Genomic DNA, 22,780 nt, shown 5'->3' on the forward strand with positions numbered 1-22,780 from the left:
GGGAGGGCGAGGGGAGGCGAGGGGAGGCGAGGGGAGGCGAGGGGAGGCGAGGGGAGGCGAGGGGAGGCGAGGGGAGGCGAGGGGAGGCGAGGGGAGGCGAGGGGAGGCGAGGGGAGGCGAGGGGAGGCGAGGGGAGGCGAGGGGAGGCGAGGGGAGGCGAGGGGAGGCGAGGACTGGCGTCCTCCACCTGCCAGCATCTATGACCCTGCTGGGCTTCCTTCCCGTTGGCAGAGCACCTGGCTCCTCCCACCTCACAGGTGCTCCCTCCTGCTCGCCCTCGTGAACCCCCTCCAGCTGTCCGCAGAGCTCTTCTCCACACACTTTCATTCTGGGCAGTCTCCCCATTCCACAGCTTTGTTTTAATATCCTTACTGAGATATAAGTAGCATATAATAACCTGCAGATGTTTAAGGTGTACGAGGGGGCAGTTCTGACACTCGTAAGACGACCGGCACGACTGAGATGGTGAACGTACCATCTACTGCAGCCCCCCAGCCTCAGGGAGCTGCCGTTGTCACTGTGGGTCAGCTTGCATTTTCCAGAACGTACTATAGGTGGACTCATATACCATATCATATACTCTCTTCTGTCAGGCTCCTTTCACTCAGCATACTTATCTTGGAGCAATTCCAAGTTATTGCATGTATCAGCAGTTCAGTCCTTTTTATTGCTGCAGAGTATTCTGCTGAATTGGTCCACCAAGTACCCCTCTGGGAATGTTCACAGCTACTCACAACAGCCGGAAGCTGCAAACCCAAACGTCCATCCCGAGTGCAGTGGACACGCGATGGAATACCAGCCAGCAAAAAAGAGGACAAATGCAACATGCACAAATCTCAGATAATGCTGAGTGAAGAAAAGTAAACAAATAAAACCCATTTCAGACCTGTGAACTCCCGAACTGCAAGAGAAATAAATGTGTCATTAGAAGCCAAAAAAAAAAAAAGACACAAAAGAGTATATCTGTATTTAGTTCCTCTGTATGAAAGTCAAGAACAGGCAAAACGCATCTATGATGCTAGAAATTGTAAGTGCAGTCTTCTTTGGGTAAAGCTGTAGAAGGGGCAGGACCCGAGGTACCTGGAGGGGCTGGAAAGCATCTGTATGTAAGTGTGGGTGTTGGCTGCAGGGATGAGCACGAGCACAAAAATAAAAATTCATCAAGCTGGATGTACGCTTAACATTTGTGCTCATTACTGCATGTAAGTTATATTTCCATAAAAAGACTCTAAGTACCATTTTTAATAACAAAACTAAAATATCTAGGAACAAATCTAGTAAAATACTGTAAGACCTTTATAGAGAAAATTAGAAAGCATTATTATAAGACATTAAAGACAAATAAATGAAGAGACAATATTCAGAGATAGGAAGACTTAGTATCATAGAAATGTCAGTTTTCCCCCAAATTCATCTATGCAATCAATGCCGTCTGTCATGCAGGGTCTCAGTTCCCGCTCTCCACATAAGAACGCAGGACATGGTGAGGCCAAAAAGGAACACCCACGGAGCCATAGATAGGGGAGTCACACCACTGTACTCTCGCTGGCGGCTGGGTTGGAAGACACAGGAAGCAGGAGCCACACTATCTGCAACCTGCCGTCCACTTCTCTGCAATATGCAATCCACACTCCACCGTGCTAACTGCAATCTGCTCTTGCTAGCTCAACCACCATCTTCTTGCTAGCCCCCATTTTCTGCTAGCGTAGCCACGGCAGTTATATTAGTGGCCAATGGCTCACTGGTTACAGCTGACGGCCAACTAGCCACAGCTGATGGCCATCCAATCACAGTTGATGGCTGTTTACTACCCGAGTGAGCATCTTTCCACGTGAGGCCGAGAGCCTGGAAACTGCACTCCTGGCTCTGTCCCTACACCGTCCCAATCAATATTCTAACAGACCACTTTGAGGAACCTGACAAACAGATTCTAAAATTTATGTGAAGATGGAAGGACAGAAAACAGTCAAAAAGCTTCCAAACAATAATCTAGAAAGGAAACTTGCCCTATCAGATTTCAAAATGTATCATCACAGGAAATAGAAAATGACAAGTAACTGTCTGCTTGAAGAAGCCCCAAATTTGGAACAACTGACCTGAAACTAGGAGAGTGACCATGAGTTTTTCAAGACAAGAAGACAGATACGCTATCAAAAGCCCCCAAACTTTACTGCACTTAAGAATCATTTGGAACATTTTATAAAACCCGGATGCCCAGGTCACATCCCATGCTTATTAAATCAGTGTCTAGGGTTGGGGACCAGGCCATTTCCATGGTCCCCAGGTGATTACAGTATGCAGAGAAGTGTGGGATCTACTGGTCTACACTCAAAGGCAGAAAGCATAAGAGGACACGGCAATCCAGGGACATACAAGCCACGCAGCACTTGTGGGGTACAAACTCACTGTGGGAGAAGAGGAAGTGAGGCCGACCGGGCAGCCGGGCCAGACCGCACAAGCCACCTGGGGACTTCGCCCACAGGGCAATGGGATTGTCCAACAGTCCAGATTCTGCTTTAGAAGCACGACTGTGAGGGCCACATGGAAGATGGAGAGCAGGGGCGGAAGGAGCAGCTGGGAGACCAAGCGGAAGACCACACATGGTGAAGATGCTTCAGTCGGAGCAGTGCTAGTGGAGAGAGACGAGGGCTGGAAACACGTACAACAAACTCGACGAGATCTGGCACGGCCAACAGCATGAGGTAACAGTAAACCAACCTGCAAGGGTCCACAGACGTCGTCCCCTTCTCTTTGAAGAAAAACAGAGCCTCTGAAACCCCCTCTACTGAGCGCCTACCGCACCTGTGCCCCGCGCGTCACCAGCCGCTTGGCTGGGGAGCTCAGTGGGTGCAGAAGGCCTCGGCTCTGGCTGCCCGCCCCAGGATCACCTGTTGTGACGAATGGCAAACACCTGGGTGTTCATTCTCCGGTGGTGGTTTAGGAAGTTCTTTTCCAACATCAAAGGACTGAGTCAACCTTCCCACCTGCAGGGCTGACAGTGGCCTGGGGACAGGCACACCTCCAGTTACTAGACAGACATCTGGGCAAGAACGCAGCTGGGGGGCTTCCGGTCTCACTCAAAGAGGTGCTCCTGGGGGCTCCAGGGAGGCAGGGCCGCCCTCCCCCCGCTGAGCTGTTACTGCCTGTGAGTCAGAGCTGGTGGGTGCGACAGGCTAAATGTACCAACGGGCAGGCTGACCAAAGCGTCACCAATCTTTTCCTTCTGAACAAAAGCACAGAACCACTGAACACAAAACAAAAGCAGTGCATCATCTCCCCAATGGCCAACACAACCTGAAAATGAGTGCGGGTTGGAATTAAAATACAGGCTGTGGACTTCTGACTTTAGCTGAGCGGTGTACAGAGCTTACAAAAGCACTGTCCCCACCCTTAAGGCAAGGGACAAGCTGGATCACTGCAAATGAACTTTTCCTGAGCCGATCAGAGGACTGAAGTCTGTTCACAGATGCCCCAGGACAAGCAGGACCGCGGCACCGGCCTCGGTGGGCCTATGCAGACACCGTAAAAGCCAGTGACAAGGTGCCCCAGAAACGGTGAACGAATGCTAGCGGCCCCATGTGGGCTACAAGAGAGAAAGGCTCCTGCTGTCCACGTCATGCATGAGTTTTACCACCAAGAGCTCCGGGGTGGGAAGAGGGCAGAGATAAAGGACCCTCAGAGGGCATCGTGGTGCTGGGTGGGAGGGGACAGCGGTCACTGCACCAGACCAGCCTCTCCTCTCTTCTCCCTAGTGGCTCAAAGCCTTAATCTGCAAGAGCAAAGAAGAGCACGAGGGTGCTGATGAAAACCCCCACCACTGGGGATGGGGACCAGCAGCCATGATCCAGACCTCCACCCAGATCCACCTGCCCCACCTCCCCCGAAACGCAAGAGCCTTCGGGCAGGTGGACCAGGGCTGCAGAGAAGAGGTCCGGCTGGCTGGGGTGGGGGACGTGTCACTGAACCCATCTGAGCCGATGAGAGAGTCTCGAGAGAGTGAGCTCAGAAAGAAAGTACAAGGGGGTGTTGGATAGAGCCCTAACGGTAAAGAGGGAAAGAAAGAACCAGCAAATGAAACCCATGAGAAACAGAAGACAAAGGGAGATGTGGAGGCTGGAGCTGACCTGCAGGGGCGGAGCCAGGAGCTGGGATCAGAAGCCAGACGCTGCCTCTGTCAACATGGGTGGTGTATAGTGTGTAGGCTCAGGGGCAGAGGGACATGGAGCTGGGCCACAGGCCGGGCTGGGCGGCCAGAGGAGAGGCAGCCTGACGGGGGGGCCTCAGAGCCTCCTCTCAGGGATACGGTGAGATCTCTGAGAACCTACAGGAAGAGCCTTGACAACGGGCCCCAGACGTAGCAAGCGCTCAACAAAGGTGTCCTCTCTTTCCATCGCCTACACGTTCTGGCCTCAGAAAAAACCCGTTTCACTAAAATCCATCGCTGCCTTCTTAAAATCAAATTGTTTGTGAAAGCCTCAGGCATCGAGGAATGACAAAGAAAAAAAGAAACGTCACGGCATGAAGATTCCAACCACCTTTGTAATTCAGGATGAGTCATTGTCCTTATGTTTTAAAGACTGAGATTTCCGAAAATTAGTATTTCTTTTCAGGGGAGCGGCAGATCAAGACATAGACACCGAGCGACGCCCCAATTTCAGAGGACATACCAGGAAAACGGACACGTGGCGAAAGGGAATGTGTTATATTCCAGCGGCCGCTCCCAAATCAAATCAACCCCTGGTCACAAGGAGAAGCTGACGCATCTGCCACCACTGACTGTGAAGGGACAAAATATAATGAAATGCCCGACATCAACATGGTTTCTTCCACAAGGCTCCAGCTCTGGACACAGAATTGAACTGCTTCCAACTTCCCACAGGCAGAGTTTGTCTTCAGCTTAATAAAGAGACATTTCAGGCCAGAAGAAATACGTTTTTCCATGGGGCACAGAAGAAATTCTAACAGGAGCTCACCAAACTGCGGGACCAGCTCCTCAGCCCTGGCTGCAGACACGACGTCCTCCCGCACAGCCTGCCTCCCGCACGGGGCCTTCCTGTCCAGCCCAGCTGCCTCTCTCCTGCTTGAGGCCTCCGAGCCTCCCCTTGGACTGTTACGTCTGTCACCTACCGCCCCGGGTGAACCTCAGGCCAGCCCTGCAATCTGCCCACTCACCTTTCAAACAGCCTTCAGCGCCTCTCCGGCGTCATCCAACAGAGTCCGCATTGCTTGTCTGGAGGGTCACGCCTCCCACAGCCTGAACCTCCCACTCCCACCTCGGGCCTCTCTTTCTCCTGACCCCTCCATGCTGTCACCTCCCTCCCTCCCTGCTGGGGTGGCGCTCACCCTCAGGCGGGCCCAGCAGCACCCCTCCCCAGAATGCAGGTCAGGACCACTCAGTGTGGCTTCGCGACACGCCTTCCATCCCTCACTCAGGAAACATTTGCTGAGCGTCTTCTCTGGGCCAGGCCCTGTGCTGGGACGGGCACACCCTGGAGACGTCATGGGTTCAATCCCAGACGACTGCAATAAAACGAGTCTCACAACGAAGCAAGTCCTCATCTTTTTGCAGGTGGAGGGTCTTGCTCTCCGTGTGTTAAAAGCACAACTGTTGTGGAGAGCAATAAAGTGAAGCACCATAAAATGAGGTCGGCCTGTACTGGGAACAGAGACCGTAAAGTAAAGCAGCGGGGGAAACGTAGTAGTGGTGTTCAAAGCTGCCAAGGTAACACACGGGCCTTGGGAACACATAGGGAGGGGTCTTCGGGCTGAAAGAGGAATGACCAAAGTGGGGGTCAGCAGACACAGGACGGGGAGACATTCCAGGTGGAGAAAAGGGTGTGAAAATGCACAAAGGCAGCAACTGGGAAACAACTCAAGATTTCAGAACGGCCCAAGGATGACAGCACCAAGGGGGACGCAAGAAAAAAGGGGGGGAGGTGGGGACCAGATACTAGAGGGCCTTCTACGCCAGAGTGAGAAGCATATTTGTTTCTGAGGAAAAAAAACCAAACACCTAATAGAAAATGGATCCCAGGCAGCTAGGCCAGTGACGGGGGAGGAGTTACCAGGCTCCCATTTGTGGTGGTTCAAACGGAAGATGCTTTGAGTGTGTGCCAAGCGGAAGGGGAGACGGAACGGACATTCAGGAGAAAGGACAGACAGGACTTAGTGATGAACTGGGGGAACCTCAGCAGTGAGAGGAAAAGAAATCCAGAGTGACCCCCAGCCTCTCACCTCACCTGGGCGGGTGGGGGTGGCCAGAAAAACAAATACAGGACTAGAAGACCCTTCTCTGGGAGAGAAGTGCCAGCACACAGCTGGAGCAAAAGTATCCCGGGCTGGCCACACTGGAGAGGGTAAGAGAAGCAGCATGACTTCACCAGCGTCACCACTCCCCCACGGTGGCCAGCCCAGGGCCAAGGGAGACCTTCCCCCAGGGTTTCTTCCTCGGGGGAAAGTGAGAGCGTTTGACGGGGCAGCCGTGCCCGAGCTGTGTGGATGGATGACGCTACAGAGCCCCCTGCTCTCTGGCCACATCAGAACACCGAGGGCCCGACATGTCCTTCGAGTCTTTTTTAAATCCAGGCTACCTGTCAGGATTGCATGTAGCATTTGATTGTTCTATCTCTTCGATCTCCTTTAATTCAGAACAGTCCCTACCTGTCATTACAAAATGGGAATCGTTGTGTAAAATCATCTACTTTTACAGAGCTGTTGGGAACATGAAACGGAAACAACAAAAATAAAGTGGTCAGCCCAGAACCGACAGGTGTATCTGACAAAGCGCAGTCAGTATTAATCGTCTTCCATCTGTCTACACTGAATGCGGTCTCCCGGTTTGCATGACAGCTGTATGTAGGTTTTAAAGTGGCACCGAATGTCAGTAACCCTAGTTCATGTGAGACCATGCCTGAAAGCAAGTTGGGCCCACAAGTGGTCCACAGCTGGAGGTTCCTGAAACCGTCCGATGGACAGCCACACAAGGGTCACCTCCCGGTTCCAAGAGGCCACAAAGCAGCCCCTGACACTGAGAGCACAGCTGTCCCTGAATAAAGGCAAACCTATGGCCTCCCCTCCGATCCCTCAGACTGGACTACACATGACAACGCCTCACCGACGGGCCAAACGCCGTGAGGGTCCCTGTGAGCCTGAGTGTCCAGTCTCCACTGTGAAACTAGCCCCGGCTGTGGAATGAGGAGTCTGTGTCTCGAATTCTACAGTTTGCTACATAAACAACCAGCCAGAGCATCTATGAGCCGTACTCAATAAAGAGGGCATCTACTTAGAACTGTTAGGTTGCACGTACGTGGTGCGTCCACGTGACCGGAAATGAGGCCAGCCTTACATTCACTAACCACTTGGTAATCATAATTCTAGCTCGTTTTGATTTGGTTTTCGTTTTAAAGATAGAAGAAGGTAATTCCAGACTACAAACCCCAAGCTGGAATTATACTTCCAGCTTAGAAGGGCAGAGACACTGCTCCAGGGCTCTGTAAGAAAAGGCAGGCAAACAAGAACATTAAAAAAAATAAAATAAAAGTCCGCATTGAACACACAAATAGCCACCAAAACAAACAAACGATGAAAGCTAAGGTTTCCGCCTTGAGGCTTTCCATTCTATTTCTCAGGAATGACATGCCACAGAGCGCCCGCAGCAGAGGTCACGGTCACCTTTCCCTCACATACCACACCTGGAAGTCTACCTCCAAGACACACCCCTGGGATAAGAGTTAATCAAGCATTTTCTGGACAGATGTCAGCACCATTTATCCTACCGAACTCCCTTCATGGGAATAAAAGTCAGAATCTCCGCCTGTAACCCTCCATCTACCTCTAGAAAAATGCAGGCCAGTCGTATAAAGCAGTTTACAAACAGAAAAAAAAGTCCACGTCCTCTGATATTTTTTAAGGCCAGGAATAATCATTAGTTCCTCATGTGTCCAACAGTAAACTCGTTTTCCTACCTTTGTTAATAATATAAATTTTATAATTATCAGTATTATACAAGGAACCGTGCGATGGTTAAGCACTACGGAGCATACAGAACAAATCTTAAGAAGCGCGTCATGGACCGAATGTGTGTGTCCCCTAAACTTCATACGTTGAAGCCCTAACCCCCGAGAAGTTAAGTTCAGAGGAGGCCGTGAGGGTGGAGCCCCCACCCCGAGGGCAGGAGCGGCGCCCACTCACTCACCCACGCTGCAAACGCACAGCTGCCCTTCCTCCATCGGGCCTAGAGATCGTAAATACAGGCCTGAGTGAGACCGACGGAGGCCTTGTCCCCATGAAACTTAGCATCTAACAGACGGACGCAGGCAGGAAAACCCCAAACAAGTTACTTCCAGCAGCAAGTGCAAGTAATGATAAGGAGACCAAGTAATAACAGGGGAGGGAAGGTGCTCCCGTAGCTGACGTCGTCAGGGGTGGCCTCTCGACCGGGCAGACACCTGAGCTGAGATCTAAATCAGGTGTGAGTCTTGTGGAATTGTGGAGGAGCAGCAACCTAAGGAAGAGAACTGCAAGTGCAAAGGCCCGGGGCAGGCTGGCCTGGGCACGCTCCTGGACAAGGTGGCCAGGGGGGCTGGAGACTCCTCGGGCAGGGGACGCATGAGGACCGTGACGCCCGTCAGCGGAAAACAAAACCCATACGTAGTCTCTCAAGTTCCACGTGACAGGATCATTTCCTAAGCACCTGGGAAAGGCTGAGGGAGACTGGCTGGGGATAGAATCTAGTCCCCAGACAGAGACATCAGTCTCTGGAGGTAAACCTACTGCTTGACTGCGGGTCAGGCCTCTGGGCCACTGGGCCGCGCTCCCTGGGAAGGCCTGTGGAGCCCACTCTTCCGCCTCAACTAGGAAACTTCCTGGCTCAGGTGCAAGTCACACATCCTCTCTGGGAGCCCCTACTGGACCCTACCGGATAAAGTGGGCTGCGTCTCCTCACGTCTCTGAGTTGCCGGTGTTCTAATCACATTTATTTTTCTGGCTGACCCTCTGGGCAACACGGGGCTATGGAACGATTACGAGGACAGACTCTAGAGTCAGGCTGCCTGGGTTCATAGCCCAGTTCCACCAGTTCCTAGCTGTGTGACTCTAGAAAAATTATTCAACCGCTCTGTGCCTTGATGTTCTCATCTGTAAAATGGAGCTATCAATAGCACTACTTCAGAGGGTTACTGGGAGGATGACGCGAGGTGATTTCTGTAAACCTCTTAGGTGTTAGCTGGCATTACTATTGTTCTCCAGGTGACAGACCGTTACTCATCTCCACTTTCCAAGAGCCTAGCTGAGTGCTTATCTCATAACGAGAGGTGATTAAACGTCTTGTAACGTTACAGATGAGCAGTGGGAGGGGTTATAACGAACACGGTTGACCTTTACGGTATCCCCGCTGAAGCGCCAGCACTCACCATAAGCCCAGAAATGGACAGTATTAGCACGCTATAAATCAGGAGGTTATGGCACAGAGCGGTCAAAGTCACTCACCCAAAGTTACACAGCCCGTGAGTTCTAGTGACAGAACCCGCTGACTGTCCCCAGTAATACTCTTTGTCTGAATGTGCCCCAAACGGTCTCTGTTGAGGCCCTAACCCCCCCACCCCCACCGCCACGCGACTATATTTGGAGAAGGGGCCTATGAGGAGGTGAGAAAGGTTAAATGGGGTCCTCAGGGTGGGGCCCCAACCCAACAGGGTTGGTGTCCATATGAGAGACACCACGGCTCTCTCTTTCTGCCACGTGGGGACACGGGGAGGTCGGGCAGCTGTCTGAAGCCAGGAGAAGTGTCCTCACCGGAATCCAACCAACCACACTAGCCCCCTTCTCCAGCCTCCAGACCTGTGAGAAATAAATGTCCATTGTATGGCCACGTCGTCTGTGGCCTTGTGTTACGGCAGCCTGAGCAAACGAATACACCCCACAATGCCTCCAAATGAATGAATGGATGCACGCTTCGTAGTTTGAAATAATTAATCCATGAAATCTTATCCCTAATCAGCTATTCCTAAGTATAAACAGGCTCCATCTTAGAGAAATCACCAGACTTTGAAGAACTTTATCATCCCAGCTAATTAGTTCTCAGCAGTTACATACTTGAAAAAATGCAGTCATTCCCACATTCCACCAATTCAGAATGACCTCCTGGCAGAGCATAAAAATAGGAAAGAATGTGAATTAAGAAATCGTTTAACTAAGAAGCACATTTATTACTTTCAGATACACACAGTAACTCACTTGGTTAACTAAGGACCGGGGAGAGGTCTCGGGCAGCTTGGCTTAATGAATGGCAAGCAAGGCGCAAAGAGAGAACAGCAGGCACGGTGACTGCTGCCATGCAGCTGGGGACCACACGGGCAAGTTAAAACAGGGGGAGCTTACCGTCACTGAGGTCTTGGAGGACGTTCTCCTGGCAGGAGAACTCCAGCTTCACCTTGATGTTGACGGTGAAAGTGGCCACCTTTCCAGGTTGCAGAGGAAACTGGGCAAGGGTTTCCTCTAGTTTCCAGCTCAAGAAGTCGCCGTACAACTTTTCTGCAATGACAACAATAATGGTGATGATGATGACAGAACTGAGCGAATATGAGACTCACCAAAACCCCTAGAAAGTTCAAACGCATTCACAAAAAGCAAAGAAAAACGCCAGCCATTTCCAATGTGGCAGATCACGGCACCAAGGCAATTCCAGAATCCTGGTGTTGCCAGGCCATCACCACTCTGTGAGCGAGGCACAGAGGAGGCAGGCCACCCAGCTGGGAGCCCAGTCACCTTCGTAACCACCACGCAGCTTCCTCTCACTGACAAAGCCATTGCCTCTTTGCTCTTACAAATTCAGAGTTCAACCGCCATTCCTCTACAACCAATCCTTTCTATCACCTTAAAGAGAAACAGATTCACATGTAGGAGAAAACCAGTCAGGCCCTGCATGCTGGAAAGCCAGGTCCCAAAGCCACAGGAAGACTGAAGTACGCCGATGTCTTTCAACGGCCTGCCCATCTGCTAATGCAGTGGTGGGCAGCCCTTCTATGAAATGCCTACACCGGCTAAGACGCCCTGGCCCTGCAAAGGCCTCCCCTCCCCAAGATGCCATCAGGCCATTTCCGAAACACAGCCACCAGCAGCCAGCCATTCATTCAGATCCTTTCCCGTGGGTGGAATGGGACTAGGGGAGGGCTCCCGGGAGCATCTCCAGCTGAACCAGCAGGGGCCCTGGGAAGAGCAGTCTGTCTCAACCCTCGCCCGCTCCTCCTCCCCTTCCCCACCTGGACCCCAGTGCCCCAGTTACCCAACCACACACGCTGCTCCCTCTGCCCAGAATGCCTGGCCCACTGCCCTGCAGAGTGAACTGCGTCCGACTCATCCTTGAGCCCAGCTCCCAGGTTCCTTCCACGTGATGCCTTTCCCATCCCACCTTGCTCCTCGGCTCTGGTGCGCACACCTCTGTTAGGACATCACCCCTCGTGTCGAGTGGCTCACTTGTCCACCCATCAATCGGAAGGCAGGGACTAGAGCCTGCCTTGGAAGCTCATGACCACCTCGCAAGGCAAGGTACAGTGCTGGCTCAGATACCGGCTTTAGGAGAAAACTGCCTGGGTTCAAATCCTGGCTCTAGCTGAGTATTCTGAGGTAAGTTACCAAACATCCTGTGCCTCAGTTTACACATCTATAAAACGAATGCATGGGAAGTGAAGTACTTGGAATATGCACGTAACCTGCTACTCCTCTGCCCCCAATTTCCTAACCCTGCCTGGGTAATCAGAGCCCCCTACACCAGGGCTGCATGAGAAGCAAACAATCCCTGTGGCGTGCGTAGCGCGGTGCGGGCTGCTGGAACCGTCCACACCCCTCCCCACTCGGTGACTCACGGCCCTGGCCCTCGGAAAGCACTCGGTAAGCGTGGGATGCAGAGCAGACAAATCATTCCAAGGCGTCATCTCAGATTTAGATGTAGAACAGATGGGAATAAGTGACGTGAAAAAAGCAGACTACACACTGAACGGACAATATAATTTCAACTACATAAAAATACGCACGTAGAAAACAAGAGGAAAGCACACCTACCTATATGCTAATATTGGCTGTCTTGGAGTAGTGGGGTCACGGGTCATTTCAAATTGTTTCGTGTTTTCTGAATTTTGTACAGTGAGCATCTATCCCCATTTTGTAAACACGCACACACACACACACACACACTCATGCGTGCGCACATGTTACCAGCTCACGCTTGTATCTCGGTTCAGGCTCATAACACCAGCATGGGCCAGGGAGCTGCGTCCTACACAACTAGACTGAGAAACAACGGCTGGAACCGGAGTGGGGAGGGAGGAGGGAGAAGGGGGAAATAATTAATTAATTAATTAATTAATTAAAATAAAATAAAAAGACAAGCCTGTCTGGGGACCTTCTCCGGGCTGACCCCGGAACTGTGTAAAGTGCTGGGCTGTACAGAAAAGCCAGCACGACCATGTGTACAGGTCATCAAGCTGAACGGATCCCCACCACTCAGGAATTTCAGTGTCTTCCTAGGGGACACGCAGGAAGTCCATTCACTGCGGTGACTCAAAGGCAGCAGAAACAATACAGGGTGCGCCGTGGGAATTCCGTTCGATTCCACGAACATGCCTGACACCCACTAAGCGTGAGTTTGTCAGAACAGGCTCCACGTGTGATTTATGTGCCTGACGGTGCCTGCTACGTAACGTGACAGAAATCTCTGCTTGTTGAGCAACACGGATCCAAGTGAAATGAGTGTGGCTGGAACGGAGGATAGCGGGGCAGTCAGTGTTTAGCAGCAGCGGCAGGAGGACGTGAAGGGGTGGAGAGCGTTCAAGAGGCGGCAGGTGGACTGATCTGTGAGTGACGGAGAGAATCTGGGACACAAATGGGACACCTGAGAGTCTGCAAAGTTCTGAATCCATGCAAGTGTGTCCAAACAGGGCCAGCGGACAGAGACTGTGGGAGCACGTGCTGCGCCCCAGAAGGCAGGAACGTGGAGCTGGTTCTGCCAGTGTCCCCCTCCCCGCCCGACACATAGGAGGTGCTCAGCAAAGGCTTGTTGAAGAGTCGAGCAGAAGGATAAACAAACGGTGGACAGAAGGACAGATGAGCAAGCAGGGGAACCGGTGGTGGGAAGGGACAGTGACGGAGCATGTGCCCACCGGCCAGCACCATGGCAAGGCTGAGCGTGTGTGCCAACAACCAGACTGCACAGTACTCTCCCATTACGGGGACACACTGTCGCAGGAGTGTGTGCCACAGCCCAAGTCACAGGAGCGCGTGTCACGGCCCAAGTCATCCAACCATACGTGGCAAAGTCAGCATTCAGACCCTGTGTATCTCACTCCAAAGAACGTAATCTGAACCACAACTAAGTTTACAATTGAGGAAGGAAGGGAGGGAGGGCGGGAGGGGCTGAGGCTGGCCTGATCCCGAGGGCTTCCTACCTTCCCGCCGCCCCACGAGCCGAGTACCAGCCACAGCAGCTCACTCTCAGCCCCTCTAGACCCCCATCCACGCCCAAACGTGCAAGTGGGACTGGGCACAAAAACGGAAGGAGAGACTAAAGAACTGAGTCCTTTTTTCCCTGCTCCCCAAGACACCCCACTCTTTGACAATGTTCAGAAGTAGGAAACCATTTTCCACAAGATATACTTTTAAAACTTTGCTCTGCATTGCTGCTATAAAGAAGAAGAAGAAGAAAAAAGAATTACATAAAAATAGCACAGCACTTCAGAAACAGATCAGGCCAAAAAAAACAAAAAGTCCAAAAACTCAGCAGGGCAGGTGACTTTACTGCAACCCTTCTGGCACATGGGCCAGCTTATGACTGGTCCCCTCCGGTGCTCAGAACTGGCAACGCTGCCCCCGCTGCCCCCGCTGCCCCTGCCTCCCCGCACGTCTGCTTCCTTCCGTGTGTGTTGAGCGGGGCTTATGCTGACTCCTTTGCGGGCCCTTGCTCTGATCTGCTAGTTTAAATGCAGGCACACCCTCAGTCGTTGTTAAATTTCACCATTCCAGGAAAAACTGAGAACGAGGAGGAAGCTGAGATGGTTTCTGAACTGCGCAGAAAGAGCCTCTCAGGCAGTTTGGACAGAGGCAACGTCCTACCCGAGCAGGGCACGCATTTGTTGTTCAGTCGGCCATGAGGATCCTGGGGTCCGGTTCCCGGAACCCGCAGACCAGATGCAGAGCACGGGAGGAAGTCCGGGGGTCCCTCACCCACCATGTGCTGGCACGGTGCTGGGCGCACCCCAGCTGCCCCTGCTTGCTCTCGAATGACCACGCGAAGGGCACTGGGACCGGGGAGCACCCAGGTGACAGCACCAAGCCTTACACAGCCAGACGGCCAGCTTGGGGCAGTCATGTGGCTGACAACACACAGAGCAGGGAGGGGCAATGGCTGAGGGAGGAGCAGTGGCTAAGAAGAGGCCGCACCACACCCCCCACTGGCAGAGGGAACTGACCACAGGAGCAAGGACCTGGGAGCAAGAACCGGAGAGGGGGGCTGGCCCGGTGGCTCAGGCGGTTAGAGCTCCATGCTCCTAACTCCGAAGGCTGCCGGTTCGATTCCCACGTGGGCTAGTGGGCTCTCAACCACAAGGTTGCCGGTTCAACTCCTTCAGTCCCGCAAGGGATGGTGGGCCCCACCCCCTGCAACTAAGATTGAACACAGCACCTTGAGCTGAGCTGCCTCCCGGATGGCTCAGTTGGTTGGAGCGCGTCCTCTCAACCACAAGGTTGCCGGTTCGACTCCTCCAAGGGATGGTGGGCTGCGCCCCCTGCAACTAACAACTGGACCTGGAGCTGAGCTGTGCCCTCCACAACTAAGACTGAAAGGACAACAACTTGACTTGGAAAAAATGCCTAGAAGTACACACTGTTCCCTAATAAAGTCCTGTTCCCCTTCCCCAATAAAATCTTAAAAAAAAAAAAAGAACCGGAGAGGGACTGCCGCTGAACACCCAGGCAGACAACACAGCTCACGGGGAGACTTGAAAATGGCCACCCCAAACGGTGTCCCCACCCACAAGAGAAGGCCACTAACTAACATTCACAGTCCCGTACGCAGAATCTGACTATTCCCAAGCCCGTGGAAGGATCTCGAACTGCATGCTTATTTCTGTATTAAGTTCCGTGGCTTAACAGAGACCCATTCAAACCCCAGGCAAATCCTCTCACAGGGAGCACCCCCGCTGCCAAGTGACCACGGCACTTCTGTCTGCGCAGGGACAGACGTGTCCACAGCGCCCAGAGACTTTTCCATGGCTGCCATAGTATGGAAAGCGCCACCACCAGATTTAATACATTTACGCCTCACAGGCGGCCTGTTTCCTCCCTTCATCGCTTGCACAACATGGAATGCCCGACGGACTTTTCGAAACCCTACACAATGACCTGCTGTCAGGAATAACACGATTAACTTACGTCAGTAGTTGAGCCCGTCACTGATTTACGCCCCCGTGGAGTTTAGTTTTGGAAAGAACAGCCACGACTTTAATGCCCGAGTTCCGTGGCGTGCCCTCGGGTGGCGCTGGCCACCTTCCATCGACAGTGAAACGGGAGGTGGCACCGCTGCCGGCCTTCCAGGGAGGAGCACCGTTCACACCTGCTTCTAATCGCAGACGCTGCGCCACACCGTTCACGAGAATCTCACCTCCAGGCCCACACTCAGGAATTTTTAATTACACCCACATGGAGTCATCGCTTTTGACCAAAACTGAAACCAGAATAAAGAAGGGGTGGGCGTGTGCACCTGTGTGTGCGCATAGTGCAGACTCACAGATTTCTCAGAAGATTTGTTCAAAAGCAAGTACAATAAATTCATCTTCATTTGGGCTTAATTACAATGAAATCTGTGATTATTTAAGGAAAGGCGGAAGTTTGCATCTTTAACCTCCTACAAATAAAGACATGCTGACAAACGACTGTCATTAGAATGACTGCGTGACATCTTGACGGGTGGATTAGAAACGCTCATCGCCACGTCGGGGGCTTGTGACCATAGGGACACACTCACCCCAAAGAGCCTACAGGACAGTTTAGACGCCTGAGAGGGCCCCCAGAGGTCTGTTTGACTCTTAATATCACTGATCCTTACCGTGTACTTAAAATGGAAAAGGATTCTAAAAAGGAGTTTGTAAGACTAGGGATGAAAACAAGACAGGGAAGCAAGGAGGATGGAGGAAAAAAACAACACAAGAAACATTTCTTTTCATGAAGAAAAGGGGGTTCATTCCGAGGGGAGTGAGGACGTGCCCAGAGACCTGTGAGGCCCGACAGGACCCTGGGTGCTTCCAGGAGTCAGGAACAGGAAAAGGAAAAGGGGGTGGGGGGACGCAGGCAGGCCTCCCGCCTGGCCAAGGCTACAGAGGGGCTGCACCTCGAACGCTCCGCAATCTTAAAGCAAGCGTGAGCTGAGCACGGGAGTGGGCGCTGCCAGGCTGCGCAGTAACACGCCAGCTTCCTGACAACCCTCCACGGCGGGACTCGTGCTGTCGTACTGAGCGCCCACCATGTGACGAGCGCTGGTCTTAGTTCTCAGGCGCTGGGGACGCAGCAAAGAAAGACACAGGCCACCCCACCCCTCAAAAGACCGCTTAGGGGTGTGGTGATTATTTCATGAGAAAAAATTACCTCAAGTCCCACTCACCTGGCCCTACAAAGTAAAAGCTGTTATTACTGTACTACTGAGACATGGAATAACGCTAACAGAAGCACAAAGAAAATCATACGGAGCCCGGAGAAGGGGACGTTGAATTCCATGGAAAAGTTGCATGGAGTAGACACTTAAGAGACCCTGACAGAAGCTAAAGTCAGTGAGCTTCATCACGCTACTGCTCACACGGCAGGAGGCGTTGCTCGTTGCCCATAAGGAGTCCCCCCCTGTCTCTGCTGCCCCCCCCCACAGGGCACTCCGGCTCATAGTCCCGGCCGGAGACCTTTTCCCAGCTCCTCACATATATCAGACCAGTTATTAATACTGACAGCTTAGGGGCGCTGTAGGATGTGAGTGACAGGAATCATCCCCTTTGCACATTTTGGAAACAGATGCTTTATTTCCATTCATTTAGTCCCACATGCAAATGTACAGCAGCTTGGGATGGGAACTGAAAAAGAACGACAAGCCGAAGTTCTCGCCGGGAAGCGCTGTTCTGCAAACGGCCACCCCGCGCGCTACGTGGGAGGGCTCCGAGGGTCTGCGCCTCCTGCCGCTCACTAAGCTCAATCAGACCAGGTATTCTGCCACATGTTTCCTCACTGAACTCTAGGAACAACTGTGCACGGTAAGTACTGCCACCCCCATTTACCCAGGTGGAAACTGAGGCAAAAAAAAAGGACAAATAGCTAGCAGATGGGGAAGCCAAGTTGCTACACAGGTCTTCTGGCCCCAAGCTACATGTGCCTCGGGACTGGGGAGCAGCACCTGCCTGCGAGTGGGGCGCAGCCGCTCTCAGGGTGGCCCACCTAGGAAACAGCGACTGGACGGTTGATGGGGGGTCCCAGGCGGCCGTGCGTCTGAGCCTGCTAATGCTACTCTTCATTCACTCCCCCCAGAAAACTCTTCCTGAGGCCTCCACTCTCTCCTGTGTGTGTTCCTCACGCATCATCCACACACCAGTTTTGGGACGGCCCCCAAGCTCTTGGAGTCTCGCACCCGGCTTCTGTAAAGGGTCCCTTCTGCCCACCAAGATCATCACTGCCGGGGCTGAGCCTGCTTCAAGCTCCTACCTTTGGTGGTGAGAATTTTGGAGGTGACTTCCAGTTTCTCGAGTGGTTCCATTCCAATATTTTCCAATTTAATGACAAGTTGCTGAGTTTCTCCGTTGTAAAGCTGGACGGACACGTTGGTCGATATTTCGTCACCAGAGGGAGGTTGCAGTGAGTGTGCAGATCTAAAATAACAGTAACAATCACAGATTTCACAATGAAAGAAGAAAACCAACGGCAGTTTAGAATCACTCACATCACCACACTTAGGCGTTTCAGAAACAGGGACTCGGGGACCTGGGCTGTGAACATGGAGATCAAAAGGACGAGCCACCCCGCGCCGAGTGCTCTCTCCACGCAGACGAGTCCTGGGTCCCTGATGCGTCACAAGCATGACCACTCTCGCTCAGCCTTAGTTTCTCGTGTGTGTGAAGCATAAAATTACGTACTTACTGGATTACGGTGAGAGCGAAATGAAAAATTGAGTTAATTCAAATGAACTGTGAGTGTGTTGCTCTCTCAGAAAAATGAAAAACCTCATGCGCAGAATTACCTTGGGAAAATTCATAGGTTTAAGAAGAAAACTTAAGTGAACCATTCCGACTGATACCACGAGAACTGGAACAAGAGAGAAATGAAAAGTACAACAGACTCCACGTCACAGGTAAGAATGACAAGCAATGCCTGCGAAGCCGAATGTGACACAGTGGTGCCCTGGGGTTAGACGACTCCCTGCGGCCAGGTCCGCAGCGCTGGTCAGGGGAGGCCCCTTGCTACCTGGGCCCCGAAGCTCACCTGACCTGTCCTGAGGCTCCCACACTACAGCCCTCGTCTGTGGGTCCCCTGACTGTCGCTGAATCCAGAACGCTAATGAGCCTGAGCCTCCCCTCAGCAACCCACAGGCGGCACACCTGCCGACTCCCGGGCAAGGTCAGTGGTGACCATGGGGACACACTTCTGGTGGTCCCATGAGGACAAAGGCTGGACAGCTATAAAGACAGACATGTGGCAAGTGCCATTAAAATGCTTACACAGCGCTCGGGAGAAGTCTGGCCACAAAAAAAGAAAGGGGGGGTGGTCTCTGGAAGGGAAAGCGTCGACATTTTTCCTGGGATCGGAAGAGTTCACCTTCCTCCTTAGCCTGAGGGCCTTCCACAGGAAGCCACGTTAGTGTAAACGTATGTGAGCCAACATCATACACTGCACTGAACCAGAAATGGGCTGCGAGCTGGACTAAGCAGTTTCCGGCCACAGCACGGGGCATGTGCCCTGTCGCCGCGCTGCTGACCAGCTCTTCCCAGCTCTGCTCCTGGTCACTGCGCCAAGGGCCAGCGGCAGACCCGGCCCTGTTTCCATGCCCCACAGAGAGCTTCATGTCCCCACATCATTTGGCGCAAAGGACAGAAAAGGACGTTCCCGACAGTGCTGCGCTCACAGCTCTGCTGTCCAAGGGCAGAGCCGTTTAAGCGCGCCAGGCTCACCACGCTGGTCATGCCCTCCCGTGGCCTCCGCTTCCAGACTCTCAGAGAAGATCTTGCTTTTGATGTCCTATCAAAGGACTCTTTGCCTAACCCAAGATCACAGAAATTTTCTCCTGTTTCATTCTAAAAGGTTTATACTGTCGGCTCTTCCAGTTAGTTCTCTGATCCTTTTGAGTTCATCTTTTTCTGCATTTCATCCTATTCCTCAATCACACAGCACTTCCTCCCACCTCCAGGGTTTCTCACAGGCTGCTCCCTTTGGTAGAAAATCCTCCCGCCGCCCCATTTCCCACGGCTGGATCCTCCGCACCCCCTCTCACACCACACTTCACGTCACCTCCCAGAAGGAATCTGCCGTGAGCCCAGGTCCTGACAATAGTGAACTGGGATTATCCCACCACCTGTGCATCTCTCCCACGTGACTGTACCTTCCTAGGCAAGGACTAGGGCTCGTGGGTTCCTTTTCACAGCCTTAGTGCCTAGCACAGCGCGCCGGGCAACTGAGAAGGGCTCGTGAAATAGGTGAGGGAGCTTTTAACACATTTCAGAAAACACATTTTATGAAAACAGCCACAAGGATCAACATTGAGCATTATTCACAAGAGCAAACATTGAGATGACCCCACATTTCAACAGCAAGGAATGAATGGCGCTGCGATTTTAAGATACCTTAGGATGTACTTTTTGAAGCCACTAAAATAATAATTCTTCAGCTTGTGTCACATGGTTAAGCAAAAAGTAATCTGTGACACTACGCATAACACAGTATAATCTCAACTAGTCAAACGTACATATTTTTTAAAGGATGAATAAACACTGGAAGGGAAGGAAATCCCACTGAGCATTAATAGCGATTGCCTCTGGGACGCCCGAGACTTATGTCCCTTTCTTCTCTGTGCTACAAAAAAGACTATTTTTAAAAAGATACCGGTAAAGAGGTTTTCCTCAATTCCCTAAAACCTTCATGGTTTTTCACAAAAGTTATAATTCCAAAGGCTAATTTCACGCTTCGTTCTGATGTTGGTAAGAAACACTTACACTCTGTCCCAGTTCTCTGTAAGCAAAGCATAATGCCTCATGGTCACCGGCGAGAAAGCCATCACCCTGGTCTGGTCATACAAATCACAGATTAACTCAGATGCTTGACGCCATAAAAAGAAGTATACTCAAAAATGCTCTGAAGTGCCATTTCTGGTCAGAAAGGCGACCCCTGCTGTGTGTGCACCGACCTGGGCAGAGACGTGCCAATCTGCAGTCTGGGCAGGGCCGGGATGACTTCGACTGTGGAGCCACCAGTCTTCACTCCTGGGAGGTTGTCCAGCAAACAGTCACTGAAGACACCAAAGACCGTGGTGTGGTAACCTGGGAAGCAAGAGGTGCATCTTCACACTGCTGGGAGCCACCACAGGTCTCAGGCCCACACCTGAGGCATGAAAAGGGGGCATGCGGGGTCCCTCTCGGAAGACCTGAGCTGAATTCGGGCCCCGTCACCTGCTGGTTCCACCCACACTCCCGCACTCAACCCTGCAGGGCCGCGGTCTCCTCCTCCAGGGAGTGGAGCTGATAACAGCACCTGCATTCCCACTTCACAAGGCTGCCTGCGTCCAAACGGAATGTGCACGGAGGAGTCTTTGTAAACTAGAAATCTCTGTGCCACTTATTATACCTCATGCCTTTACCAAGTTGCTTTCCGAATTCATCCAGCCCTAAAGTGACAATGAGAGCTAGTACTCCTTTCCAGGATATAATGTAAATTAACTATTGAAAAATGATTCAAAATCTTCTGCTGCGAGATGAAAGTTCGAGGGCCAATGATTGTTATTGTCCCTGCTACGTGACATGGTCAACCTGCTGCACGTGGGCAGTGCTATAATTTAAGATTCGCAAATTTTCCAGGGTAAGCACTTGAAATTATTTAAGCAAAGCTTTAAACTGTCTTTTGAAATTTTGAGCGGGTTGTTATAAACATCATTCACCGTGTAACAAAATTAAACAATTCCCAGTGGTGAGGACTAGAAGGCCAGCTGACCAGTGAAACTCCTCAGTGAGGCAGGCCGAGAGCTCAGCCGTCCTACCGGACCTGAGTCAGAGAGAAATGGCCCTTACCGTTCACGGTGATCATGCCAGTCGTCTGGGGGACCCCAACGAGCGTCACCGGGTACAGACCAGATTCAGCCGGAAGGGACAGAGCCGCAGGGAGGGACTCGAACTCCACTCCGCTCACGAGGAGACCCTAGAGCAAGGCACAGCGATGCGAATAAGCACAGACCCCAAGTTTACGGTCAGTCCCCAATTAGCGTGGAACAGCCAGCAACAGGAGAGCTGCAGGACCGCCAGCAGGAAACGGCTTTTATACAAACCCACAGAGCACTGTGGAGACAGGCTGAAAGCGTGACAAACACGAGACAACCTTCCCTGGAAAGCCCTGTGGGTGCCTGAACCAGTCCATCCTGATATTAGCCCCGACTGCTGTTTTTCTGATGTTTGTTTTGTTTTGCGTTTTACCAAATGGGAACGTAAACAAAAAAAAAAACCATGAAATGTGGAAATGTATCATCTATTGACATCTCTCCAGTGTATCTGTGACTCCTCAGTCCATTTCAATAAGTACCGGGCACCAGACTTCACAGTGAATGACACAGACCCCCTGGCCTCAAGACCGAATACGGCAGCACTCAGGACTTCCCAACACTGTAACAGAGGTGCTCCCCAGTGCAATAAGCCAAGAAAAGGAAGTAAAAGGCACACAATCATTAAAAAAAAAAAAAAAACACCAAAACTGTGAACATAGAAAATGCCATGGAATCTACAATGAAACTTGAACAAGTGCATTTAGCAAAGTGACAAAGTCAGCATTAAAAAAAAGCAAAGGTATTTCTGTAATCTAGCAATAAACAATTAGAAAATAAAATGTAAAAAATACCATTAACAAGAGATTAAAAAAAAAATCAACCAGCTTGGAATAAATCTAATGAACAATAAATAAGATTTCCCCCCACTGAAATCTGCAGAACATGGTTGAGGTAAATTAAAGAAGGCCTAAGTCACTGCGGACTCCTTCTAGTGCATTCGTTTGCTGTAGTGCTATGGTCAAACTGTTTTAGATGTAACTACAGGACTGAGCAGATGAGAACGCATTGATGCTGTAAGCCCAAGTTCTCACACTGGAAGAAAGGACCCAGCTATGGAATGGAGGAAGGCAAGAAAGAAACCTGTGGAGACGGATTAGAATTGGAGGTGACAGTATGAAGTCAGGATTTATAAACCTGTCTTTGTACTGTGCATAGGGCCTGTGTCTATACATACGTACACAGATGTAGGCATAGGCTCCTAAGGAAGTACAGGCCTCTGTGGTATGTGGATACCCATGCACACTTTTCCTAACTCTGTCTGCAGAAAGCACCAGAAGCAAAGACACTGTAGCAGCAATGAGCACACCTGTCCCCATCGAGCAAAAGCATGAAATGTTGTAACTATGTGTAGACCAGACATAGTGAGCAGGAGTGGAAACAGAAAGCAATTAAATGGTGATTGTCTCTAGGCAAAATACATACGCATTTAATTTGTTTTTAAAATAGCTAAAGCAAACATGGCCA

At 51.5% G+C, this 22,780-nt stretch overlaps 1 protein-coding gene across 1 annotated transcript in view; it reads right to left on the reverse strand.

Moving 5' to 3' along the window:
- TRAPPC9 (trafficking protein particle complex subunit 9) overlaps nt 1-22,780 on the reverse strand; it is a 338,019-nt gene that overhangs the window by 239,493 nt on the left and 75,746 nt on the right. The window contains exons 13-16 of the mRNA XM_033126534.1: nt 21,291-21,417; nt 20,414-20,546; nt 17,725-17,888; nt 10,378-10,530 (exon numbers count right to left, since the gene is read on the reverse strand). Coding sequence (XP_032982425.1) covers nt 10,378-10,530; nt 17,725-17,888; nt 20,414-20,546; nt 21,291-21,417 — 577 coding nt within the window. The remainder of the gene's footprint in view (nt 1-10,377; nt 10,531-17,724; nt 17,889-20,413; nt 20,547-21,290; nt 21,418-22,780) is intronic.

Source organism: Rhinolophus ferrumequinum, chromosome 14, assembly GCF_004115265.2.
Source record: "Rhinolophus ferrumequinum isolate MPI-CBG mRhiFer1 chromosome 14, mRhiFer1_v1.p, whole genome shotgun sequence".
In the NCBI taxonomy this organism is placed as follows: domain Eukaryota; kingdom Metazoa; phylum Chordata; class Mammalia; order Chiroptera; family Rhinolophidae; genus Rhinolophus; species Rhinolophus ferrumequinum.